The following is a 27,949-nucleotide window of genomic DNA, read 5'->3' as shown; positions in this document are numbered from 1 at the left end:
CTTCGTTTATTTTGAGGAAGTTGCCCAATATTGGACAAATATTCTACCTCGCTTGAAAACATGTCGCTGTCCAAAGTCAGGCGTTAATCTCAGAATTTCCTGATAAAATGAACAATTCAGTGAGTCGCTCGACTTATATCCGTAAACTCCCCTTCGGTGTACTTCGGCAGTTGGCCGACTTTTTGGACCCCTTGGACGTGTGGAGGGAAGTCATCATTTCCATCCGGAAACCCAACGGCGAGTTTCGATACACTCAGCATCATGTCAGGTAAATCCCGTTTGCTATAAGTCCAGCTCCCCCTTTCTAGTATTACAACTGAAATGAAGATAAAAAATAAATATGAATTCAAAGTTATTTATCGTGTTAGATATTTTTGGCCTACGTGGTTCGATACATTAAAGGGACAGTGTCTATTATTTGACCCAAAGAACTGCCTTGTACCACTAGGAGGCAATAGGCTATATAAAGAAAGGAGTTTTGCCTTTTTTTATAAATAGCTTGCGTTTGAAAATAGTGTGGGGAAACTCCCTGCGCTTAATACTTTTAGATTGTTAAAATAGGTCACTGAGTATGGTTGTCACAATCGCAGGAGTTTCCCAGCTATACTAGTTTTATTACTTCTCCATACAATTATAACTTTGATAATCACATTATTCATTTAGTAGTTATGAATCCCGCGATTGACATGGATGGTGTTATGAGTGCACTCCAGGAAAGAGGTCTAAATATAGTGGAAGCTAGAGCTCTTGTTGGTGATAGGAATGAGTGGAGAGGTGTTGTAAAAGGATAGTGGGATGTTTAGACCTGTTCTAATGAATGGGCAGGGCACCTGTATGATGCGGCAGGGGTAAACCAGCAAAAGCTGTCGGGGCCTGCTGTTGAACAGAAGATTGTGTTGTGTCACCCTGACCCGAGTGACATGGCCGCTTTCCTGTGTCCCGTTTCATCCGGAGGGAGGAAAGCATAACCAACTTGGGTGACAAGGTGCTTAACTTATTCGGGTGTTTGGGCATTTAGGTTGGCCATGGTCCAACATTTTTTGTTTGTGTTTTTGCTATATTTTTCCCTTTTTTATTTTGTTTTTGTGTGTGTTTGTCTTGCTGTCGGTCACCCCTCTCGAGGGATATGACCAGGGTAGATAGATAGTTATGAATGCAAATCCACATATTTTAATGAAGTATTTACTTGCTGAATGTATTCTTTCTTATCAGTGTACTTCACCTGAAAGGGGCTTATCATACAATGTTAGATGGTTCTGCTGTGTGCTAATATCTTGTTAAGCGACTTCTTTTTACCTTGTAATGCGAGTTCTGCGTGCCTGTCTGTGCTGCACGTTGCATTTTTGCTAATATTCCTCATCAACAGTCCTCATTATAGTAATTATTTGTAATATTTTTTTTTTACCTTTTCTAAAAATAATGAATAACTATCTGAATGTAAGATATGTACAGTAACGGTACTTGTACTTTCCTGAAAATTTAATCGGATTTTATTATTACTGCTCATTTTTAAGTTCTTTAAGGACCAATGAATAAAATTATAGATGATTTGGGGGGGTTTGTTTTGTTTTTTGGTTATATCAGTTAATACACCATGTGCTCAAATGGCTTGATCTATTCCTGCATATGTGACATGACTCACATCACCTACCCAAAAGTCATAGTCATCCTGTTTAAGTTATCAATGTGCTATGTAGAACTGTTGGATCAGAATATGAGTACGTTTTTGGCTTCCATCTGAATTGTTAGGAAACATGGCAGGTACTTAAAACACTTCACAAAAAAACATTTCTTCTGTGTACTTGCAGGCGTTTCGAGGGCCTTGTGGCTCAAGGGAAAAGCCCCACCTTGGAGATGCTCCGTGACTGGGGCATGGTCAATGCCACAGTGGGAGAATTGGTGGACATTCTCAAGGATTGCAAGCTTCTAGCACCTGCCAGTGTGTTGATACCTGGTAAAATACATTTCTTTGTGTCCCAAATGAACATGATTTAGGAAAATATTTTGGTTCGTGTTAGTTAGCTCTCACAACGGTGTCTAGAAATTTGCTACTGAAATGTATTTTATACTGGCATATATAGGATTCGGTTCTAAGTCTATCAGATCATACTCATGTTTTATCACCTTCTTCTGCCAACCTCACTAGAAGAGGCCTTCTCCTTGGAGACACTTCCTGTCTCTCTTGCAGTAGAAGAACCCAGTATCACATATCCAACTTTGCCAGCCTGGACGACGACTAAAACAAAGACGACGGTTCCTTTGCCTGTTGCCGAAGAGCTTCTGATTGCCGTCCCAGTGGAGAATGAAGAACCAGATGATGTGAAAGGTTGAACTGAGTTAATTTTAGAAATGTGTGGTGTACTTTTTAAAAGTGTAACCACATTCAAACATTTTATGCAATATTTCCAAAACATTCTTTTTCTCGTATCGAAAAGTTAAAATAAAATCCACTGGTAGACAAAAAATACTTATTTAAAATTGTATTTTTTTCTAGATTGTATGTATGTTTTTCAGCTTGTTTTTCTTATACATTTAAATGATTTACACCTAAAACCAGCCAAATTATCTAGTAGAAGCTTGAGCCTTTTGCTTTTTTTCTAAAAATGGTAGAAAAAAAATCCTTAGAAAGCCCCAAAACTACCAGACAATTTGACTTCCGTTAATCAGTTTATGTCTTTTTTAAGAAACAAGACAACCCATTTTAAGAACAATGAAAACATACTTAAAAAGAGCAACATTTTCTGCTAATGGGGTGGGTTTTTTTATTTCATTGTAGGGTTTGTTAAAAACCCAATTTTATTAGCGTGGACATTTACAATTTCACAAGATATACATTTAATATTTTATTGATTTAGAAATTAATCATGTGCAAAATTTCAATAACTAATTTTCAATGTGTTTTAAATGATGGTCTGAAGTCTTAGCTCGTGTAAAAACGAAATACCCGTAGTCTGTGACTAATATGCTGCAATTCACTAATTAGCCACTATCGTTTTTTTTCGTTATTCCTACCTATCATGAACTTCACTCACGTGGCCTTGATCCATTAGCCCCAATCCCATATTTCAGTAAGCAGGGACTGTCAGAAGACATTATTGTCGGGAAGCCTGCCGTTGTTGGCCTTCGAAAATGAAATGCACCATTATTGCCGTGATTCATAATTCCCGGCCGCTGAGGCATCCCGTTGTGCTCTCCCTAAAGTGTACTGCACTGTTTTGACCGAGATCCATTATCCCCAGTCGACTATTGTTGAAAGCGAGAGAGAGCACATTTCTGTCACGCTTGGCGGCTCCTTTCTTCTGTACTTTCTTCCTAAAACGAACAGCAAATGTGTGGCGGCTATTCCATTCCCGCCAGTTGACTATTGCAGCAAGTAGGGCTCGGCAGAGCGCATGTTCAAGATTGGAGGGCTGCTTCGTGGTTTTCGCATTTCACATCGGAGAACCTTTTTTTTTAACCTGAGAGCAATGATATATTCAGACTTCATAGACAATTTCAAATAAACAGTTATCATGATTCCCATTAAACTCAATAAACGAGGGATTACAATAAACATTTTTTTAAATGATATATCACTTTTTAACTAAAATATTTGTCCAGATGTTATAATTTGTTGTGAGCAGGAATATTGAATTTAAAGAAAGAGGCAACAAATGACAGTATTTTACATTTAAATTTGGCTGGAATTGCCACCTGCTCATTTTGACCACAATACAGGAAAATTTACAGAACCATATAAACTACAGTGATAACTCATCGAGTATTTCCTTGTGTTTGCCACCATGTGCTAGGTTTCACCAGTTTTTCATACAACGAGCTGATGGAAATGACCGGGAACTTTGACGAGCGTCCCACATCCGACGGTGGCTGCCGGCTTGGTGAAGGAGGCTTCGGAGTTGTTTTTAAGGCTTTCCTGCGGGACAAACCTGTGGCTGTGAAAAAACTCAATCCTGTTAGTAAACCAAATGTTTATTGTTACCAAATACCAGTTGATGTCACATAACAGTTTTCAATTTGATTGCGCAGATAGATGACATCTCGCCCGATGAGCTGCAAATTCAGTTCAATCAAGAGGTTCAAACGCTGACCGTGTGAGTTTTGTTTGAAGATTATGACACCACAAAAACGATTTTTCTAAAACTAATTGTATTTTGTGGCAGTTTAAATCATGAGAACCTGGTAGACATGGTGGGCTACTGCAGTGATGGACAGTACCCTTGTTTGGTGTATGCCTTCATGGCTAATGGATCCTTACTGGACAGACTGGCTTGCTTTGTAAGTGCACATCGTAGGGATTTTCCTAGCTTTAATTTTGAAAATTGTTAGGGTTGAAACAGATGATTCTTTACTGAAATCAGTTCACAAATTTGCCTCTAGATGTTACTTGTGCTCCACCATAAATATTTTCTTTCTCTGAAGGATGCTAGAATTTCCTACACTGATATAAACTAGATTGTTATTACTTTTAATTTCTTTGAGTTCTGATATGAATTACTAATCACAAGAAAATGGAAACAATGAACCAGGCCGTTTTTTTGCAAGAGCATACACTAGGGGTGTCAAACTCATTCTAACTCGGGGGGCCACACAATAGAACAAACATTCTTTTGGGGGGCGGACTAGTAGATTAGAGAGAAAGAAAAGGAGGGAGGGAGAAAAGAGAGAAGGTGGGACAAAGAAAGAGAAAGGGAGAAAGAGAGAATGTGAGAAATATAAGATAAAAAGAGGAATAGTAGGAAAGAGAAGGAGGAAGCAAGAGAGAGAGAGAGAAAAGAGCAAAAAGGAAAAAAAGGAAGAGAGGGGAAAATAAGGTAAAAAGACACAGAGAGAAAGAGACAAAGAGAAAAAAGAAAAACGCAGACAGAGTAAAAGAAAAAGGGAGAACAAGAGAGACAGAAAGAAATACAACTACAGCATCTTCGTGAGAGGCACATGGCTTGGGCAAAATCAAGTGGACATATTTCAACCTGCAACTCGTTTTTCTCTTGCACTTCTCTGAGCGTTGTCTCACGGGCCTGATCCAGCCCACTAAGGGCCACCCGTTTGACACCCCTGGCATACACAATTTATTAAGACAGAGAATCAATGATAACAAAAGGAAGGGGGGGAAGGCGCCGGAGATTATGGAAATTTTCGACCGCTGAAAGTTACAAACAAAACGAAAGTTTCCCGCTATAATGCTAGTCGATTTGGGGAGATTCCCTTGTACAGAAAAAAACGCTCATTCCAATGAACCAGCAAACATGGTGTTAAATCTGAAACCGTCCTCTTACTTGTTCTTGCGGAGGGACGCTTGACCAGATCACGCCTCTTTGGTCTTAGATATCTGATACTTGCAGTATCAGTGGGTGGTGTTTGAAGTTGCTAAATTGGTTAGAAAGCCAAATAAGTGAGAAATTTGCGTAATGTTCTATACTTGAGAATGCCCCTCCAATCAACATAATTACGCACGGTGAGAACGTTATTTCATCAATATGTAGCCTTGGACGTTTTAATTACATTCAAAACTGATCAGATGTCATGATGGTACATGGTGAATTAGTACAAAGGGGAACTGTACAAAAGAGGTCACAGTCGTCCCATCCATTCCAAAAGTGAGTTACTTGAAACAAAAAAGTGGAAATCATTTATTTGCTGGACTTATTTGCTCTACAACACAATCAACAATTGTTCAATTTTGATATAGATGTTTTTTTATTTTATTCTTTGGAGTATTTTATTTTATTTTAGGAGGGAAGTACTCCGCTCTCCTGGCGACAGAGATGTTTGATAGCTGATGGTGCCGCAAGTGGTTTGGAGTATTTGCATAGCAACCATCATATCCACAGAGATGTAAAAAGGTACTGTAAACAAAGTCTATTTACCTTTCTGTTTTTTAGGGGCTTTCTTCATACATATTTGAAATAAAAGATAAAACGTGGACCTCACTGAGGTTTTATATTGACTACATTTAATTTAGGAATTTTTATAATTAGCTCAGAATTTAAAACATGTTTTTACATTTATTAACACTGTGGTAATTTTAGCTTGTGCTGAAAGTATAGATTTCTACCAGTAAAAAGAAAATAGAAAACCAAGGACCACTTTTAATTGGTCAAGTGCCCCCCCTCAAAAATTATGAAAAATCCATTGGTTACTTTTTTTTCAATTATAATTTACCGAGGTCTCAGTTTTAAAGATGTTGTCTTTTAAATAACTTGCCTATTTAGTGCGCTAAACTTATTCTCTGTACCTTCAGAACTTTCATGATTATGTTTACAATTTGAACGTTGACAATGTAAAGAGAGTGAAAAAAATTCTGCTTGTAAAAAACATGTTTAACGAAAAGAAAAATAAGTCTATAATTGCAATAAGAAAAAAAAAAAAAAAGGCTGGACACTCATTTATTTCGATAGCAATAGCCATTTTAGCGCATACTGGGGGCCACTGGAAAATGGTTGGTGGGCCGAATATTGGTCCTGCGCAGTAGTTTGGAAACTGCGGTCTAAAAGTCGACAATCAGACTTAATTTTTAGCAAGGGTCTCAGACTCGCGCCCTGTGGGCCTATTGCGGCTCTGGGAGGATAGTTTGAGGCCCCCACCTTAATATGAAAGTGTGTATCAACTAGATAATGCTGTATTCTGTCCTGCAAGCAAAAATGAGTTCTTGAAAGCACAAGGAAGAATACAAACCATGGAGACTCAAAGTGAGCATAAATGACCATTTCTGTTTGATCTATTTTCCTCAGCATTTCGTCAGGTTTTTGGTACCCGTAGCAGCAAGATGGCGGACAATCATGTTAGCCTCCTCTTAGTGAGGCTCACATTATGTAAAATTAAATCAAATTTCTCGACCTACGAGTATTTTAGATATTGCACCTTTATATGATAGCAGTGTCTGAAATAACTGCCCGGACGCCTGCGGCGTGCATCTTTTACGTCGGGCGTACAACTTGCAAAATATCTCTGCCCGGGTGGCCGACAACTTTTTCAAGAAAAAAAAAAAATATTTCGTTTCGTTATATATATATATATATATATATATATATATATATATATATATATTTGACTGTGGAATACTTTTATCAGATTTTTTTTTTGTGGAAGACCTGATTGGGCCCCAACCTCACCAAAAAAGGTATGAGTTTAAGGCCCCTTTGTTTAAAGGAATAATATAAAATTCATAGATGCAGAAGGGGAGGACCTTTAGAACAGATTGGAATTACCTATCTTGATGATTTCAATGTGCATTGAGGTTTTCTTTCCTTGTTTTGAATGTCTACTAAACTATCAACTCATTGACTACAATTGGAAGTAAATTGGGTCTTGTATGTTTGCTTACTGCTACTTGAAGCTATACAAATATTGGACAATTTTGGTACATGCATTGCCTTTTTTCAAATTATTAAACAGTACGTTTCTAGTCTCATCCTTAAGATATTTACTAGTGACCTCACTTGCTGTTTCCAGTTATTTTGCTTCCAGCTGTGTGATATTTAACTCTTCTCGCTGATATGAGCACATCAAACCAAAAATGTCAAACTGTCCTAAATGTGAACTCAAAATCGCATGAATGCCAGCCAGCATGCACAAACTATTTTTTTGCTGTTTTCCACAGTGCAAATATCCTTTTAGATGAACATTTGGTAGCCAAAATCTCGGACTTCGGCCTGACCAGAGCTTCGGCCAAGCATACAGCATCAACTATGATAACGGAAAGGATCGTTGGTACCTGCGCATACATGGCCCCTGAGGCGCTAAGGGGGGAAATCACTCCCAAATCGGATGTATTCAGCTTTGGAGTAGTAAGCTGTAGACGGCGTTGAAGTTAAACCAAAAATAATAATAATAATTAATTGTGAAATTTTGTGTATGCAGGTGCTATTAGAAATAGTGTCTGGCCTATCTCCAGCAGATGATAACCGGGAGCCCAGTCTTTTAGTAAGACAATTTAATCTCTTGCTCAACAACAGTGTTGATTGGTTTGGTCAAATAAGGAAACTCTACCTCACTGAGGCAGATGGATGTGAGGTACGACATTGATGATGAGGACGAGGGGCTAACTCTGGAGGCGTTCGTGGACAAAAAAATGAGCGATTGGGACATAAGCCAGGTGGAGAATGTCTATGTTTTGGCCTGCAGCTGTCTCCACGAGAGGAAGAACAGGCGCCCACTCATCAGCCAGGTAAGTGTTATGCCAAATGTGGTTAGCTAGCTGCACATTAGATTTTTTTTTTATGTGGCATCAATGCAAAAAAGTGCCAACTATAGTAAATTGTCGCTATCATGTAAAAATAATTAAATTGCAGATGGATTTTCACATGACGGCAAAGATTTATTTACATTTAAAATAAACCTTTTGTTTCATTTAAGTCAAGTCAAATTTATTTGTATAGCCCTGAATCACAAGATGTCTCAAAGGACTGCTCAGGATTACAATGACACCATCACCTGATCTTAAACCAACATGCGGGCAAGGAAAAATGCAAAACCTCGACATGAGTATAAGAAAGCTTGATAATGGGTCTCTCAAGTGGCAATCCCACTTCAAGGATGACCAGGGTGGAATAGATTCAGCATTAGGTAACAGTACACAAAACATAATGAATAGCAATAAAAGAAAACAATAGGTAATATGTTGAAATTTGTCCAGAAAGTGCATGACAGCAACGACGCAGCTTCCCATCTCTGGCGATGCAGACGTTGACATGCTCCTGGTCCAGATGCTGGTCGGCATTAAGAAATATCCCTATCATTTTCTAAGGACCTTAACATAGTAACAAAAAAGTGATAACTGATTAGTTGATTAGGACATCAAACTCGTAGCCCTTCATGTGAATCAATAACAAAAGCGTAGCTCTCCTTCATAAAGCTTGTTGACCCCTGCACTCGAGTATAAGTCACACTTTTTTATGCAACAATGGATGCGGCTAAATAAACATAAATCATAATAGATAAGACTAACTCTGTGCTGAAAAACACTGCATGTTTTCAACTTAGAAGATGTCAGTTTTCCAAGCAGAAAATGTGTTTAAAAAATTGACGCTGGCATTCTGCACAATAGTAGACTGGGCTGAATGCTTTTGGGAAAAATACCGTATTGCGATTTTCCAGACCAGTATAACAATTTCGAAGCGATTTTGGATTTTTAAAGGAAAGTGAATTTTCTGTGGTAGTTTGTTTTTTTGTAAGTACTTAAACCTTGGATGCATGACCCAGAAGTGCATACACTCTTTCATGACTGGGGTCAAAACTAGTGGGGGAAAACATGTTTTATGAGGAATAACTTGGACATCTGTTGTGGAGTACCACAGGGTTTTATACTGGGACCAAAGCTATTCGATTTATATATTAACGATATTTTTAATGTTTCAAAACTATTGAAAATAGTAATATTTGCAGACGACACTAACATTTTCTATTCAAATGATAACTATATTGATTTGGTAACCTGTATTAATCGCGAACTAATTAACCTAAAAGTATGGATGGATATAAATAAATTATCTTTAAATTTAAATAAAACCAAAGTAATATTCTTTGGTAATCGTAAGGCAAATCAAGATTTAGAAGTAAAAATGGATGGTGTCGCAATAGACATTGTATCAGAAATTAAGTTTTTAGGGGTCATAATAGACAATAAATTAAGTTGGAAAACACACATCAGACACATACAAACTAAGGTATCTAAAAGCATTTCAATAATTGATAAAACCAAATTTCTTTTAAATTATAATGCATTGTATTTATTATATTGTTCTCTCGTTCTGCCATATTTAACAAATTGTGCAGAAGTCTGGGGCAATAATTACACTACAGCCCCTTTTTATCCTTCAAAAACGTGCAATAAGAACCATACACAGGGTAGGATATCGGGATCATACCAATATTTTATTCATGCAGTCCAAATTATTGAAATTGGATGATTTAATAAAATTTTTCACTTCACAACTGTTATTTAAGGTCAACAAAAACATAGTGCCAGAAAACATACAAAAATTATTCACTCGGAAAGAGGGAAATTATAACTTGAGGGGCTGTGGTGAATTCAAAATCCCAAAGGTGAGAACCACTAGGAAAAGTATGTGTGTGTCTTTGTGTGGAGTCAGACTTTGGAATAATTTGCAAAATGAGCTCAAACAATGTCCAACTATCCATGTGTTCAAATTTAATTACAAAAAAGCATTACTGGCGAAATACAGGGATTAAGAAAATGGGATATGAGGGAGATTGGAAATACTGCATTTCTAACTATGGTTAACTTGTTATTGTTGCTATTATTACATCAGAACTGTTATAAGTATTGTGTTTATTTTTATTGTTATTATCACGGGTGCCGAGGTGACATTATGCGCATTATGACGTTGAGGGATGGGTATTGCGAAGATTAGTGTATAAAATATGTGATTATTGTAACTATTATAATTATTGATATCTGACCTATGTAATAAGTATATCCATGAGATTTTGTTGTATTGGACACAAGAGGAGCTATCTATAAAATGTATTTAATAGGGAAGATAAAGGGGTAGGAAAAATAAGCATCTGCTTCTGACTACCCTTTTTCGAACATGTTATGTGACATTATTTTGTTGTTGACTCATTGTTTTTGTCCTGTTTTTATTTTTATGTTCGAAATAAAAGTTTTCATTCATTCATTGAACTTAAATATGACTATAACATTACTTCCATTTTCAAAGATTTTGAAGAATAACAACCCATAGGGCTATTTTTTATACCACTTCTGCATCCAAGGGTTAATACTATAGCCATGCTATGCCCCCCCAAAAAAATCGGGCAAGGGTAAAAGCTATTATTTCTGTGTGTTCCATGTAAGGAGCACTTGCAATGATTATTTCAGTTACCTTTGAAAAGATAACCAAAACTCTCCAGATTCTCCTAACGGTTCAGCAACAAAGTTCAATTTACTTTGAGTTTGTTTTGGTTTAAGACTTTAGGTAAATTTCACAGGATTATTAAAATGTTGAATTTAAGTAAACGGTGCCCTCTTTGGGGGGACAATGTTAGGGTTTCTATCAATCCTTGAGAAAAAAACGCAGTGTTATGTGATTACACAATCGCACTACTTCACATCGCAATGTCAATTAGATTTCGGTGAATCGTGCAGCCCTAGTAGTAGACACAAGTTTCCACATAGAAGCAGCTTTTTTTCATTGTAGAAGTAGATAATTCTAGTTTCCAGCATTGATGAAAACACTCGTTTACAGAGCATTTAGATTACGTCATCACATGCTGATGTGTGTCATGAAACATATTAATTTTTCCATGTATATAAGAGAAAGCAGTGTCTAAAACTCATGAGAAAAAGTTACCGGACACCAGGGCAGACAACTCAGTTTCCTGCCCAGCCATAAAGTTGCCTCCCCCAATTTTCACAACTTGAAACACAATAAGACAACTCATCGCAAAAAAAAAACACTGTTTCGAAGTATTAAGGATTGACAATCAGAATATATAACAGAACAACACTTTAAACTAAGTGTATTATAAATCTACTTATAACATTCATTGCATGTATGTGACATCGCTGTTTTCCATCTGCCATGAGTGTGTACCTGTATTAAATCATCTTCATTCATGCAATGTTTGTGTTGCATCGTCTGCTACAAGGCACGTGAACTCCTCATTCCACGATGCTTTTAATGTACATTTAGGTTTTGTAGCGACAGAAATTTTCTTAGCTTATTTTGAATATTTCTTCTGGGGCTGATGTTTTGGGCTTGATTCCTAATCACTTATCGATTGTTCTTGTGTTCTCTGTGCGTCTACTTTGCAAAATGATATGCAAATGCTTGACCTTATAACGCTCGGGAACGTCCACAAACACAAAGTTATTCTGATTGGCTGCCAAATATGCAAATTGCCAAGCAAACTGAAATTCCGAAATTTCCAAACCGAACGAAGATTTCGAAATCGGTATAAATGGTTGATTTGAAAAAAAAAAAAAAAAAAAATCTTTCGCTTTTTTTTCGTTTTTTTCCTTGAAAAAGTTGTCGGCCACCCGGGCTGAGACGTTTTGTAAGTTGTACGCCCGACGTAAAAGATGCACGCCCCGGGCGTCCGGGCAGACATTGTTTCAGACACTGGACAAAGTCTAGCAAGATCTCTGCTTTGCGTGTTGGAGAACTATGTTAAATAATTTGTCTTCTGCTGTTGCAATTTGTGTCAACAGGTGGTGGCTGAGCTGGATGGAGTCAAAAAAAAATTAGTGGAGTCTTTTACCTAGGACTAAAGGTACATATTATTGTTGCTACAACACAATAAATTGTTTATTACAAATAAAATGCCACGTTTGCCCTCCGCAAGTCCTGATCAAAACTGTATAGTGGGTATGGACCCGTTTCAATAAATACAGTAAACACAATGATGTGCAATTTAAATATTTTTATTCTTTTTAAAAGAAAAAAAACGATCCGTAGGAAAACAAATAAGACCAAACGTGATTTTTCTTATATTTCTAACGACACAATGATACAAAGGGATCATCCCCATCTTTGACCATGAGGTGAGCACATTATTTGCCCTATGTTAGTTCATCAGTAGACGAGTGACTGTGGTAACATTTTGATTAACACATATTCCCTTTCCTATTCGATAGCAACCTCCCCTCCCCCGCCCGCTCTGGGGTTCTGATTGGGTAAAAGATGACTTTCAAAGGATGATTTTTAGTGGAAGCCCTTCGGCGACATCATCACCAGAACACACACATACGCACAGCTACAGTATGTACAATTACAGCACTTGCATAGAAAAATAAGTTTCTCAGCAGATGATTATTTTTTGAAGGAAAAACCCGCAATATAAAATGAACTGTTAAAATAACTCAGTTGGATCATTTTGTCATTTCTGCTTTCAGAGCACCTATAGGTTTGTGCAATTACACACACTGTGATGGACTTGAAGGAATGCAAGTTGAAAGGAAATGGGGATGTGGGTTTATAAAAAAAGAGGAGGGGTGGGTATTGTCACATTGGTGCAATAAACACATCAGTTACACAAAAATCTGGCAAAGGAGCTCAACTTTGAACGGTTGGGAATGTAATCACAAAGTTTAATCGGCATCCATTTGCCAAGCTACAAATGGGAACTGCTGAAATGTGCCATTGCTTGGTTGTCCTCGGCGTGCATAGCGAGCTCTGTGATGGGGATGCGAGGTAATCATTAATTTTTTCTCCTTTTTCTGTTAAATCAAGCAAATATAACCGCACCCATCGCTGGAATGTTCCACTGTGGAACGTGCACAGGGTGTAAGTTAAGGAGGCGGAGTTTAATCGTCCTCCTGGCCGTCGCCGGGGGGTCGGGTGATCCGACGGCCGCCTCGCTTCCCTTGGGGGCCTTTTGGCTTCGCGAAGGCCTGCTTGTGCGCATGTTGCTTAGGATGCACCTCGTCGTACATGAACTCGCTGGTCAGGTCGTCACCGTTGTCGATTTCCATCTAACGGATCAAAAAACATGCCCGTGATAGATTATTTCGACTTTTTTGTGCTAAAACAAATTCAGCAAATCACATGTTGAATACTGTATCAAAAAGCTACCACTTGACACCATCCTTAACAATCACTTGTATACAATTGTATCATGAGTTCTCAAATCAGAGCTGAAAAACATTGAAAATCATTTCAGAATGGATACAAATAACTTTCACATTTAAATGTTTTTGCATTTGAGAGTTCCGTTTTAAAGTTGTAGTGGTTTTTATACAATGTTATCACTTAACAAAAATAATTTAAAACAACATTGTTGCAATCATTCCTAACCTTTTTACAAAATTTGTATGAATGTAACAGGTTATTATTTCTTAAAATCCAACATTTAAATTAAAAAATGAACATAGCTTGATTTATTGTTTTGATTTTTGTAGTTTTTATAGAAAATGCGTGATTTGTAATTTGCCATAAACTGAGGTCAACTACGGAAGATTCTCAATATTTGGTAGCTCAGTGTAATAAGTAATTTTAGTAAAATTAAATAACTCATTACTTTTATTTAATCACATTGGGACAAAATATAAAATGATGTTAATATTTCACTTGGAGCATAAAATATATCATACCTTTTTCTCAATTTCCATCTTCAGTTGGTTTTCCACCATGTCAACCAGAGGGTTTTTGCAGCTGGAATAGAGCATTCTTTCTCGGATGCTACAATTGTACCCGGGCATTGAATAAATAAAGACTGCAAAAGAAGGGAAAAGGAAGGATGAAAAGGTTGGCCCCAATGGAGACCGCACACATGTGCCACGTTTGTCTTCTCACCCGTGGACTCCAAGCGGTCGCCCTCATGGGAGTGCTTATAAAGGAAGAAATGGTAGCGAGCGGCGTCTGTGGGAATCCTTGAAGGCAAACTCTTCAGGTCTGTTGGCTCGGTGCTGCACAAGCAAATCAGCTCCTGGTCAAAGTCGATTTGCTGGCAGCCACGGAACAGAAAAGGATGAGTCAGGTTTAAGGAGATGTAATGGTACACATGAACTGCTTTAAATATGAGAGGTCGACTGATTATCAGGCGGGCCCATTATAGACACCGATATTTTTAAGAATTTGAAAGATATCGTAACAGATATTTATTTATTGGACCGGCTGATTATTAAGTCTCAGATACAGCCGACTCAATTTTCCCTCTCTCCTGCCTTCTGTCTCTAACGCTACTCATCCTGCGCCTCCTGATTGAATAAGCAAGCAGGAGCAGAAGCACTGAAGCAGGAAGACTAACGTTAGAGCGGAGTAAACAGCATCAGCTCTGCTAAGTCCTGGGTAACGACATGCCTATTAATCAAGACCGCTGATGTTGAGATTTTACAAAGTCCGTGATATAAAAGCTGTGTGTGATTAAGAAGGAGTAAAAAGTGTAGTTAACTTATTTAGGGAAGCACGTTCAGGTGAAGGCTCTGATCATAACATTAGTTTGTCAATCAAGTGTACTTGTTTTCAATTAAGAGCGAGAGCGACAGAGCATAAAAAGCAATCTCAATTGGAAGGCTGAGTAATAAGCTGTTACCATAACATCAATTTGTCAATCTGGGTCTGAAACTGGAGTGCCCACACTTTTCAATTTGTGAGCTATTGTGGAAATTTTGTGTTTGTACCTTTGTGCAAATTAGGTGCTTATAAGATGCATATCTGCTATTGGGCGCCATCATTTAATTGGGTTTGTACATCTTTTTTTCATCGCCATATCCAAGTACTTTTTATGGACTTTCAAAGCCAATTTTCCAGTTTCCCCAGTACTTTTAAAAGAAGATATCTAATGTAGATCAAAATTATTTTGCAGAGCCACAAATATCTGCCTTTTACATATGCCATTTTCAATCTTGAGTGCGTATTTATCAGGAGATCTTGAGTAAATTGCGAATGTATTTATTTTTTAAACAAATCTCTCCCCATATAGGTGTTGGGTAAAAGAAATGACAGTAATATGTAGCTTCCATTTTCAATTGCAGGTAGTTCTTGCCATTACAATTTTCCACTGAGAAACGCTACCATTTTTTTTGCATGGCGCATAATTAGTGTCAATGATTGATGCGTAATCCTTGCACCAGTACACATTTCAAAGTGCCCTGTTTCAGGGTAGCATGCACCTGTTGCCATGCCATACATATAATGAGGGCTGCGGTTAATCACAAGGGAAGAAGAAACTATGAGAAAGCGAAGCGAGCAGTGTCATCATTTTTAAGAAGACTTGTTGAGAAACATGGCAACGATCATTAACAAGCACTTAACCCGAAATCGGAGCACTTTTTCAAACCTTATAAACACAACATTCAGATTCAAGCATTTTTAAGAATTTCAAGCACCCATACAAAACCTGATTTAAATGTTGGTCTGCCATTGGTTTTTTATAAGGCACCATGGAGTTGCCGATATGCTATTGGCTGAATAAATTCCGAAAATGACTTTCTCCGTTCAGTTTACAATCTTCTGTGCGTCGTACATAAACACTTTATTAGCTATGGATCCCAAAACTTACAGTGACGCTAGCCGGAAAAGCAAAAAATGTGATAACCATGGACATGATTACCAAGAAATACGAAGAAGCCGCATGCATTGTTACCCTCGTAACCATTAAGCGATTGGCACAATTATTAAGATGATTAAAGAAAAACAATATTTTAAGGTAATGGAATATCTTGTGAGAGGAAGTTTGAAAATCTATTTTAGTTGGAACTAATGACATTATTACCATAGGGTTATATCGCCTGCCATAAAACAATCTTATTTTCCAATCCCATCTTTAGAACAGATTATGGTATCCAAGGGTCTACTGTATGTAATTTATAAAACTGTAAGAATGTTTTTCAAAATGTAACAGAGCTGCTTTTGATTATCTTAAATTCCAATCCTCTGATGAGTAAATCAGAAATCTCAAACACAATCCCGGGTTTTGTCCTGAACTGTCAAGAGATCATATGACACCATGTCAACAACCCTCACAAAGGCCTTTTAAGCTGCATTTAAAAAAAAATCTATTGTGTTTGCTCCTAGACAAAGTCTCCAAAGAGGACGGGACAAAAGGCAGCCTAATGCAGCATCATCTGGACCTTCCTTCACTCACTCACCAGTTGCACGTAGTTGATCTCCCTGTCCCTGAAGCGCTCCAACGCTGCCATGGCAGCATGGTGCATGGGGAAGGCCACGCCTTGGAGGGTCTGGTGCTTTGTGTCCACGCTAATGTCCGTGTGAACCTAAATGCACCACAGAGGCAAAGACATAGATGGTAAATATTTGCAGATACTTAATATATACAGATACAGAATATTTTTATGTTGAATGAATATACATATATATATACATATATATATACATGTATATATATACACATGATGTATATATTTAGTAGACAAAATTTCTAACTAATATTGTTCACTTTGCGTGATTATCTTTTTTATATAATAATTGAGCAAGCTTTAGCGTGAGTACATTCTTTTTGTACACTTGTGTGTGAAGTAATTCTACTATGTCTCAATATAGTTGGGTACAAACTCATACTATCATGTGCGCTCCCTTCTCAAGGTTTCTTCATTTTCCTCATGTTGAGGTTTTTGAGTTTTTCCTTTCCCTCATGTAGGTTTTAGATCAGGGCATGGTGTAACAATAGCCTGTGGTTTGCAATAATCTGTGGTCTGTGCAGCCCTTTGAAAGTCTTTGTGATTAAGGGCTATTCAAATAAACACGACTTAACTTTTAGGACGAACAGATACTTAGAGTTCCAGTTCCTATTTAAACCACGACAACGTTTTGTTTTAGTTTGTACTGTACTAACAAATTGAGATGTGATTTTTAATTAGCAATGAAACATCAAACCAATTGCTTGTTGCCATCTCAGTACTTAAGCTGTAAAATAACACTAGTGGTAATACGTTTCCCCCCATAATGCTTTTAAAGGTGGTGTCCGCAACTTCAAAATATTCTACCCGCTAACGCCATCTTCTGGCTGAAATCATCATTGTAGCCTCTGTCAAGCTTCTTTTGTTGCACGTGCATGCACGAGAAATTCTGAGATGCGCTCAAATAAACTCCTTCTCTTTCATATTTTTGGGGGTCTGGGTCATTTGGACTGTATTTGAAACAGCAGTTTTCTTACTTTTACCCAGACATGGGACCAAGTCACACATGTGCAAGTCTCAAGTAAGTCTCAAGTCTTCACCTTCAAGTCCCAAGTAAGTCCCAAGTATTTTTTTCTTGGGCAAGTCAAGTCACAAGTCAAGTCCCGAGTCTTAGATTGCCAAGTCCAAGTCAAGTCACAAGTCATAAAAACAGCGACTCGAGTCGACTCGAGTCCAAGTCACTAAGTCTCAAGTCCCCATGTCTGCTTTTACCATTTTCATCCTTAAAAAAAAATAAATAAAAGAATCCCGCGGTCAAGCGTGTGAAATAACTCTCCCCCAACCTCCTTTCCTCCAGCGTAATGTACTACATGGCCAGAACATAGAAGGTAAAAACGAGATAATAGCAGATAGGCGCATTGGAAAAGAATATACAAAAGCTCTTTAAACTCTGTTGGGCATTGTTTCTTCATAAAGAGAAAATATTTAATTCTAAACATTTTAAGGACACCTCAAACTTTGCACCCCACCTTTAGTATATGTTGTTTTGGGCATGAATTGTAGTTGCCCATGATTTATTTTCTAAATATATATTGTTGCTGTGATGTGGGAAAAAAAAACCTCAAATTAACTTTTATTTGGTTTATTAAAGGTTTTTTTCCCCCTCAGAATAATCATTTTCTAAATCTTTGTGGCTCTTTATTTAGGCATCTCCCAAAGAAACAAAATCAAGCACTCGAGACGCATGACAGTTCCTTATATTCGAATCTGGACTTTGCAATTCCGTAGTGCAGTGGTTAGCACATTTGCCTAACGCGCGAAAGGTCCCCAGTTCAAGACCGGGTGGAAACATGGAGAGGGATGGGCGTCACCAGGCTGTACTTGCCCAAGACACACCACAAGAAATGATGCACCTAGTGGTTAAGGGATCCAACCAACCAACCAACCAACCAACCAACCAACCAACCAATGCCTCATTATATAACAAGAAGTTTTGATTCACTTTATTATGATGGGGTATCTGATATAAGTGTTTTCACCTCAAAGATCTACAGTATTTCATCTTATTTTATTTAATTTTTACTGAGGTAAGTTAAAACCTTTTTGTCTTTTTGACCTTGTAGTTTGACCTTAGGTTAAATATCTTTTCTAAAATGTTATATCTACAATTGACACATTTAGTGCATCCTAAAAATAGTTTCAACACCTCAAAAGTAATATTTCACAATAATGAATCATCACCCTTACCAAAATAAGAGAATGCTTAAATGATATGCTATCTATACTTCTCACGAGAGGCCGAACAGGAGTGAAAAGAAGCAATATTAAAGAAGCGATAGCATTTGCCTTTTAGATACAAAAACTTCTCATTAACTCGAACATTTCCTGAAAAAAACTAGCATACTAAGCATGACTGCAGGTTGTACACATTTATCTGCTTAGCTGGCCAAGAATTCCTCATGTTAGCGAATAGAGCAAACACACCCCTCACTTCATCTGCGCTCTCTTGCCTTTACTTAGGCCTGATGCCTGCAAGCATTTCCATATATGGTCATAAACAAAATCCGCCGTCATTTCATTGGAACACGTGTGCAATTGTTCACACACATCTGATCTAAGCAGGGAAGAATGAGCTTTCAGAACGGGTGTTACCTGCATTAGCCTGTAAGACTCCTCTCTCCCTCTATTGCTCACTCTCCCATTCTAATGAGTCAGCGTCTTTTTGCACCGGGCAGGAACCAAAGAGCTGACCTTGTGCTGCTCAGCGAGGACACGGCCTTCGCCTACTTTCAATGCACGTGATTAAAGTATTTTCTGCACTATAACGCGCACCACCCAGGAAATGATCTTTAGTGATATTTTTCCATGATATAAGGTGCAACAGGCTATGGCACATGGAATAAAAATTCCAGTAAGAGTTTGCAAACCTCTTTTAATGGCCAAATCCAACCCCACTTATGGACGTTCTAGGCCAATTTTCCAACGTATCCAACCATTAAAAGAAAAATTCTGGTGTGAATCGAGTATTTCGCAGAGACACGAATATATCTGCAATCAAAGTATGCAATTATTAATCTTGCATGTGCATTTATCAATACATGATTTTTAAATCTCGAGTAAATAACGATATATTTGACAGTAATGTGTAGCCTACATTTTCAGTTGCTGAAAGCACCAGATAATTTCAATTATAATTTACCACTGGGAAACACTACCTTATTTTTTTTCTCACGGCCAATCGTAAAAGTCCATATTTGATTAGTTATCCTGGCACTGATGCACATTTCATAGTGCCCTGTTCACGTGTTGCATACGCATGTCCTAGACGACCCGTAGGGCGCAATGAAGCTTCATAGGACAATGCCATACTAACTAATAATGCCAGTTGCAGTTAACCAAGAGGGAAGAATAAAATGCCATGGCAAGGCGAAGCCACCCGAGAACTGTGTCAGCATCATTTTTAAGCACACTTATTGAGAAACATGGCAACAATTTCAAGCACATATAAGCACTTCACCCTAAATGTAGACACTTTTCAATCCTTGAGAACACAAAATTCAAATGCAAGCATCTTTAAGGATTTTAAGCACCTGTACGAACCCTGAACATAGTGTCTTATTACCGACTCGCACCAGATACTAAACTGAATTAAAAGAAAGTGACTGTGGGAAGTAATTTGTTTGTTCTAAACTGAATGAGGAGAAAGGCATTGTGGGAGGCAATTCAATAACTGAACTGTAATGTATGAACGCACTGCCGCACATGTTCCAAATGTTTGTCACACAAAATTCTATTCAAATTTTTAATCACTTATGTTCTCGTTTGTCTAACATATTTGGTACTGTGACCAAAATGATTATGAGATAAGACCTCGTGCCTTTGCATGTGCCATTTGTGTGATCTAGAGAATAGGATCCGACACTCTCCCTGCCGTGATTTGGGTTCAAGTCCAGTCGCATTTAAAGTTATGCAATTGTGAACAACCATCCATGTCCCTAGCAGCCTGGTTGTTAGGATTCTCTGCTCTTAACATTGCTATCCAGTTCGTTCCCCATTGCCACCATTGTTATTCAATGTAGTCAGTGAAACCTTTTGATCAAATGATTAATAATTGCACAAATATGCTAACTCATTTCTAATTTTATCTGCAAACAGGGAACACCGGATTATAAGGCACATGATCAAATCTCTGGTCATTGCGGTTTCTTAAGGGTATTGTTGAGGGAATCATGTTGGGAATCTGAGGTTGGCTAGCACGCCACGCCCGTTCCTCTGGCTTTTAGGGAATATTTCATTGAAATTTACCTCATGTAGTTTAATCTGTCTGAGCTCCTCCTCTGCAGCAGTGAGGGGCAGCGGGGCTGCTTGCGAGATCAGATACTTCTTGTATCCGCTGAGGTTGATCTCGTCCTGCAAGTATTAGTTACTGTGAGCGCTAAGCCACAAAGAGGCTTTTGACTCGGTAGGAAAGGATCTGTGACACACCTTTGTAGTGGCAGAGATCTCCTCCTTGATGTGGCCGCCTCCGAACTCTTTCTTCAGTGTGGCTCTTGTAGCAGCGTATAGCATTTTGTTTCTGACCTATTAAAAAGCAAAAGGGGTCCTTTAGAAACTGTTTTAATTTATTCTGCCAGCATGTTCATGCAACTCAAATCCCCTTTATCTCTTCAGGAAAATGGCCATCAACGTGATTATGCCATATATTTATGATAATATTGTGCTTCATCAACACACACTCACAATTGAAGCATCATTATCAACGTAATGCCACCAGGTACACATGTATTAGATTCCTGCGAGTATAGACCCTGCCCTACTTAGGAACGAGATTCCGGACGATCGTTCATAAATTGAATTTGTTCGTAAGTTGCTTCAGTGCTATATTTTGTATTTTTAAGGTTTATATAAGTATGTTTAAGGCTTGTATAAGTAACCTGTATTGTTTTGTACTAAAAATTAAATATTTCATAAAATAATATGCTCTATAAAATAAATAAAGTTAAGTTTAACTTACTTTTGGAAGCTGAGCTTCAACAATTGGCGACTTCCTACTGAGTCGATCTTACCATTTTCTCAACTGCATCAAGCTTTCTTATTCCACTTTCATTTCAAAAGAAACAGCTCACCTCATCTTTAAAATTCACACCAACCATATTGAACGCATGCACGAGATATGAAACAATAAAAACGTCAAAGTTACAGTACACGTTGTTATGTTTACACAAACTAGGAAGTAGAAGCCGGATTTCTTCATCGGGTGGATGCTGGGTGACCTCTCACGGCGCCACGCGCCGGAAAGAAGCACTTGAGTACTGTCCTCTACTCGGAAAGAGGTGCACACAATACAAAATCTAACTTACAGTAATGTCTGGATATTTTTCGACACCCCGAAAAAAATGATCGTGTCTAACTTTTATCGTTAGTTGAAAGGTCATAAGTAGTGGAGCGTCTGTAGAGTTATTTTGTAAGTGTTGCTCCACTCTTGGAGTCATAGTAGCCCTGCCCCAAAACATAAACTAAATTCTTACCCTATTGGCACAACATTTTGCCACTTTTTTAATCATTTTTTAAAATTTATGATAATTTAACCAATTTTTCTATTAGAAAAGGAATAATTATTCTTAAAATTACGGAAAATCATCTGTTGTAGCAGATCGGTGGATATTTTTTTTCCAATTTTAAGATTTTTTTTCCTTTCAGGATTAAAAATTGAGCAAAGTGTTCAGCAATTGGAGACAATATTACTTATTTTAAGTATACTTCTATGTTTTAAAATGTGTTCAAATAAGATAATCCCACACAAAATGAGAAAGCAATTCTGACAATAAGATGTTTTAAAGGATACAGAGCAAAAAAGCGTACCCAAATGGCATAAAATGTATATAAAAAAGAAATAATACAATTCGTTCTTAAAAGTAGCAAAAAAAAAATAACTAGCAGATGGTATAAAATATTTTCAACTAAGATTGTAATAAATATCTAAAAATGACTTCTCTATCATTGTTATAAAAAAAGATGCGATTGTTTTAAGGTCCTAGTGTGTAATCCTTGACCACTAGATGGCACTTTTGTCTAATGCAAAGGAAAACCAGCGCCACAGCATGCAACAACATGGCAGACAAACATGGTGGTGATTTAAGGAAGGATTCCACTTATGCTTGAAAAAAAAAAAGACAAATTTCTCCACCTGTGATTTTTCATTTTTATAATAGTAACATTGGTATGATAGCTCATGTATATTTTCCAAGTATTAAAATCTATGTTGTTGTTTTTCTACTGAATTAAAGTTTTTTTACGACTAGGAGGCACTAAATATTATACACGGTCCCTTAAAGAATATTTTTTACTAGAATAATAAACTAAAATATCTTATATTGAGAAAAAAATACACATATAATGAGCAAAGGCCTCTGTAAATTGGGTTTAATTTTAGCGTTACCATCTAGCACAGGGGTCGGGAACCTTTTTGACTCAAAGAGCCATAAAAGCAAAAAATATTAATTTTATTTTGGGAAAGAGCCACACCATATATTATGAGACAAATTTACTAAATTGCTAAACCCGCGCCCCAGACAAAAGCTTAATCTTCAGCACATTTATTTTTGATGATTTGATAAAAATTATGAAAAGAGAATAATGCCAGAGCCCCTGTCCCAAATTCAACAAACAGACCACTTTAAACTTGTCTCTTTCTTGCAATTACTCAAGATCGGTTAAACTCCTTTTGACCCTTTTTTTCATACTTATTGGTTTCAAAACCAGATGCAAGCATTTATTTTGTAAAAACGTCACAACATTCTGAGAATAGGGAGCCTTTTGTGCTTACCTTTGGCGAGAGATGGGAGGGAATGCTTGTACTTTTTGCATAGCTCCACCCATCCCTCCCACTCACCCAATCAAATGACTAAGTTCTCTTCCGGTGTTTTGGCGTATTTACAGTTCTGTGGATTCATCATAAAGTATCTGAACACCGAACACAGATTATATAGTGAACTTTTAAATAAAGGATTCTTTAGCGTTGTACAGACAAAACGAATTTTTTTTCCCCCCTTTTTTTGTGTGACACCTTGACTGTAAATTGTAGTGAAAAACGTGCCCTATATATACTGTGAAGTGTTTCCTTTGCATTTAGCCTTGGTTTGGCTTTACGTGTACCTGAATAGGATAGACAATCCCGGTTTTAAACAAGATAGAGAAATTTTGCATGCAATCAAATTGGTCTCTGATCCACAGATACTCATAGAAAGAGCCATATATGGCTCGCGAGCCATAGGTTCCCGACCCCTGATCTAGCATTTTGTATTTGGCATGTGGTTTAAAATACACTATGAGTAGTAATCTTTGTTTTGCCTTATTGTTTTGGTTTGCTGGCCTGTGAGGAAACTTGTTTAGCAATGTTAGGGAAAAGTGATTCATGTGCACATTTGAAAACATTACCTCTTTTAAAATTACAACGCAAATATTGCCCATTGAGATTCATGTTTACCATTCACTGCTTGTTTACTGTTTGCTGATCATCATGAATTTTTTTTTCTTTACCTTGAATAAGGCATGCCAGAACCGATCAGTCCTTTGCCTTTGAAATTGTTTCTAAAGTTCCATACAGGCCTGAGCCTGAGTCTGCCCACCGCCCCCCCCAGCTAACAAGAATGTTAATCTCTGTCCCATCCTGCAGCCGTCGAGCGAAGCCTGCACCAGATTGTCCTTCCTCAGTCTCGCAAAAAATGTGAATCTTATACAAGTGTCTATTACAGATAGGAATTTAAGTACTGGTCTGGAACTACTTCTTCGAGTTTCACCAACACCACATAACCATATGACAAAACAGTAGGGTACCATGTTTGTAAAAGCCATGGAATAAGAATCCCCCCATCACCTGATTTATTTCATTTTTTCGTGTGTAATAGCTTCCTTACAGTAGCGCGGTCTGGAGTCCAGGAGAGGAAGATCCATTCGTAACCCTGGTTGTTGCTCGAGTCTAGCCGGTAAAGAATGTAGCAAGGAACGGACTCCTCCAGCAGGGGCAGCACAAAGGCATCGTATTCTTGGTCCCATTTCTCCGACGCCTTTACAGTGTCAGCCACCGTCAGCTGCTCTGGAGGGGCAGGAGTGTGTCAAAAACCACCGTTTTGTCATCTTTTTTTACGCCCAACAAGGTGACGTCTGACTTAATTACAGAATCTCAAAGGGCACTTACCATCGTCAATGACTATCTTCAACACTCTGTACTCGCTTCCGCTCTTGGCACTGGCAAACACGTCCTTCACAGAATTGCTCGCTGTGAAAAGCATTCAAAAAGTTACATTTTCTAAGCGTGTCAAATAGTTTTTTTCCCCTGACTCGGTCATCAATAACCGGTTCCGAGTAATTCAATTCAAGCAAATGTGACTCGGCCATTTTTGGTGCCCTTTGCTAAGACATTGAACTAAAATGTATAAATAAACAATATTTAATATGACTTAGGGCAGGGGTTACCACAAGAGGCACCCTTGAGGGTCTGGCGCCCGCCCCGAGACTGGGAGGTTGTGGTTCAAGCCTTGGCCGAGTCATACCTAAGACTTAAACATTGGTACCTGTTGCCTCCCTGCTTGGCGTTTAGCATTAGGGGTTGGGGGGTTTGGTCACCTAATGACTCCTAACACCTCAGTTGGGTTGAACGTGGGGGGCTGGGAATCCCTTCCTCTGAATCAATCTCCCAAAAAGAGTCAGGAATGACTCTAGCCTCCCCCCACTAGGGGGATATGGCTGTGGTATATAATATAGATAGATACTTTATTCATCCCCGAAGGGAAATTCACATTTCCAGCAGCATCCCTGAGCTGAGAACAGTACAATAATAAAGCCAAAAGAATGCAATATACAAATACCCAGTGTGACGTGCAAATGCCCACTGTAGCGTGTTATATAGAGTAACTAAATAGTGCTACACAGAATACATATTGCAGTAAGATTCGGTAATATCCAATGTAGGTGGTGTGGTTTAATGTGGGCCTTTACTCTGCCGGGTGGAGTTAAAGAGCCTCATGGCATGAGGAAGAAAAGATCTCTTCAGTCTGTCCGTAGTACAAGACAGTGACAGCAGTCTGTCGCTGAAACTGCTCTTCTGTCTGGAGATAATGCTGTGTAGTGGATGCGATGGATTGTCCATGATTGACCTCAGCTTTTTCAGTGCTCGTCTCTCAGCTACTGTTGTTAGGCTGTCCAGCATATATATATATATATATATATATATATATATATATATATATATATATATATATATATAAACAAGAGTGCCCTTATGCAAGGCAGTTGTTTTAGTTTTCTGAGATATTTCAACACTGCTTCTAATCACTACAACCAGGTGAGAACGTTATAAACGCATTCATAACATAAGTTGTTAATTTTGAAATGCACATCAAACTGGTAGCCCAACACACTGATGAGTAATAAAAAAATAGTTCTCAGCTTCAAAAAAGGTTGGAGGCTTCCGAGTTAAGGTGGTTCCAGTTATCATCAGTGATGATTTTTTTCCCCTAATAACAAAGGATGTGGCCGAATAAATGATACAAAGGCCAATTTCAATTGCAACATATTTCAAGTTGAGTACATGATGAGTTTTGTCACCGCACAAACACATTTGCAAAAGGAAACAATTAAATATTTGCACTAAACAGATGTACAATGCAATCATAGAATACATAAACATTTGCCCATAGGGAGTATGCTAAACCAGAAGCTTTACATTGCCCACGTCTGGTCATTTTGACAGGAAAGATATTTTTGAAATCAAAACAAGAAAACAAAACCCTACACCACTAAAAGGAAATAAGAAAAACAAATTACATTCAGGCCTGCAATTATTCTGCTGACGAGCACTTACACAAAAAAGCTCTTGCTACATCAATCCTCTATCACATTTATTAAAAATACTTGCATCATGTATTTCTTTCTAACATTAATTGTGGATATATTATAGGAAATCATATAAATCATTAGAACCCCAAGCTGCAGTAATCAAAATGCAAATATTTCTCTTGGATAAATGTTTTCGCTTCCTTGGTTTTCTGGTTTATGTAGCTTCCTCAATTGTTTTATGTTTTCCATGTTTTTTATTTTTAAAATTGTTTGACAAAAATCAGGAAGCCTTGCAGTACTTCTATTGGATAGTCAGAATCTGAAAACAACAGCAGCAGTGCATTTGAATTCAGAAGCTCAACTTTGGCCCCAAACAAACACATTTACTTCGATATAAGATGTGTGTGGTCAAACATATTTGATGCAATCTGCAGACACAATCCATTACATTCACGTGGAAGCACTTGCTGGTGTAACAGCCAGTCACTCAGTCTGTAACTGCAGGTTCTAAACAAGGCGTCACCCGCACATTTGGATGCATAACCTGTCATTATACGATTTCGCTTCAGGATTAAAACTATAACAGACACGTCAATGTGCGAAACACATAAAGTAGTCACATAAACCACTGTTTAGGGTTCTGCCGACTCGGATTTATTTACCTTCTGAAATTAAAACCACTCATCACAAATCAAGCTAAAGCACAAGCTAGCTTGCGGGAGCGGCAAGCAAAATAAACGCCCTCTTATTTTAATCGCGTTACTTTTTAAAAATCACGATAGGTCAGGTGTGTGGGACCAGCAAAGTTGAGATACAATTCGCCGTCAAATACCTTGAATGCCCGTCTGGTGTGACATCGTGTTCGCGTGTCGTCCACGGAAAAGCTCCGGCAGCTGATCAGAGGAAACCAGGGAAGCCAAAAAGCAGGAAGTGAACGGCAGAAACAAGGTACTCCCCGGTAGTGACGTCATATTGTAGTCCACAGGACTACACATGTTCAAAACATCTGAAAGGATGTACCTTTTAGCACATGTAAATACCATACACGTGATAAACAATTTTAGTAAACACCATAATAAAAATATAAACGAAAGAATTTCAAGTTTGAAAGAAACTCCTTTGAACCATTTTAAAAAAATTACAGTACTATTAAAAAATAAATTAAAAAAAAAGAAATATATATATATATATATATATATATATATATATATATATATATATATATATATATATATATATATATATATATATATATATATATATATACATTGGGACCTCGCCACTTCGCGGTTCCACGTTCGCGGGTTCAGAGCTTTGTGGGTCTAAAAAAATAATAACAAAATAAAATTATATAAAAAAGAATAATATATATATTTTAAGCATTTTTCAAGGGGCGTCGCTACTTCGCGGATTCTCACTTTTCACGGGTGGTTTTGGTCCCCATTAATGGCGATAACAGAGGGATAACTGTGTGTGTGTGTATGTATATATATATATATATATATATATTTATATATATATATATATATATATATATATATATATATATATATATATATATATATATATATA

General features: G+C 37.6%; 2 protein-coding genes across 3 annotated transcripts; one reads left to right on the top strand and one right to left on the bottom strand.

The window, feature by feature from the left end:
- The first annotated feature begins 3 nt into the window (after positions 1–3).
- irak4 (interleukin-1 receptor-associated kinase 4) lies at positions 4–17,578 on the top strand. Of its 2 annotated transcripts, none has more exons than XM_088340367.1 (12): positions 4–268; positions 1,809–1,954; positions 2,150–2,326; positions 3,792–3,952; positions 4,027–4,091; positions 4,161–4,275; positions 5,731–5,840; positions 7,598–7,784; positions 7,858–7,920; positions 8,000–8,164; positions 12,173–12,234; positions 16,479–17,578. In XM_088340367.1, the coding sequence occupies exons 1-11, from the start codon at positions 108–110 to the stop codon at positions 12,224–12,226; spliced, it is 1,404 nt and encodes a 467-aa protein (XP_088196493.1). In that variant the 5' UTR covers positions 4–107; the 3' UTR covers positions 12,227–12,234; positions 16,479–17,578. The 2 variants fall into 2 exon arrangements, with proteins under 2 accessions (XP_088196493.1, XP_088196491.1); XM_088340365.1 differs by having other exon boundaries at positions 2,147–2,326.
- On the bottom strand, positions 12,370–27,354 carry twf1a (twinfilin actin-binding protein 1a). The gene is made up of 9 exons (XM_088340368.1): positions 27,210–27,354; positions 24,738–24,818; positions 24,457–24,635; positions 21,026–21,121; positions 20,846–20,950; positions 16,553–16,678; positions 14,256–14,406; positions 14,054–14,175; positions 12,370–13,435 (listed from the first exon to the last, which is right to left on the bottom strand). Exons 1-9 carry the CDS (start codon positions 27,346–27,348, stop codon positions 13,268–13,270), a joined length of 1,167 nt encoding a protein of 388 aa, XP_088196494.1. The 5' UTR covers positions 27,349–27,354; the 3' UTR covers positions 12,370–13,267.
- Between the last annotated feature and the right edge of the window lie 595 nt (positions 27,355–27,949).

The sequence above is a fragment of the Urocampus carinirostris genome, chromosome 7, assembly GCF_059441175.1.
Source record: "Urocampus carinirostris isolate Australia breed hairy pipefish chromosome 7, RoL_Ucar_1.0, whole genome shotgun sequence".
Taxonomy (NCBI): domain Eukaryota; kingdom Metazoa; phylum Chordata; class Actinopteri; order Syngnathiformes; family Syngnathidae; genus Urocampus; species Urocampus carinirostris.
This window is presented reverse-complemented; position numbering and strand designations above follow the sequence as displayed.

Excerpts from the sequence above, each read along its gene's own strand:
- irak4 (XM_088340365.1), top strand. The coding sequence starts at position 108 with ATGAACAATTCAGTGAGTCGCTCGACTTATATCCGTAAACTCCCCTTC. Across the intron at positions 3,953-4,026 it reads CTGTGAAAAAACTCAATCCT|ATAGATGACATCTCGCCCGA; the intron begins GTTAGTAAACCA and ends TTGATTGCGCAG. Across the intron at positions 4,092-4,160 it reads GAGGTTCAAACGCTGACCGT|TTTAAATCATGAGAACCTGG; the intron begins GTGAGTTTTGTT and ends ATTTTGTGGCAG.
- twf1a (XM_088340368.1), bottom strand. The coding sequence starts at position 27,348 with ATGACGTCACTACCGGGGAGTACCTTGTTTCTGCCGTTCACTTCCTGC. Across the intron at positions 24,819-27,209 it reads ACACCAGACGGGCATTCAAG|CGAGCAATTCTGTGAAGGAC; the intron begins GTATTTGACGGC and ends TGCTTTTCACAG. Across the intron at positions 24,636-24,737 it reads GAAGATAGTCATTGACGATG|AGCAGCTGACGGTGGCTGAC; the intron begins GTAAGTGCCCTT and ends CTGCCCCTCCAG.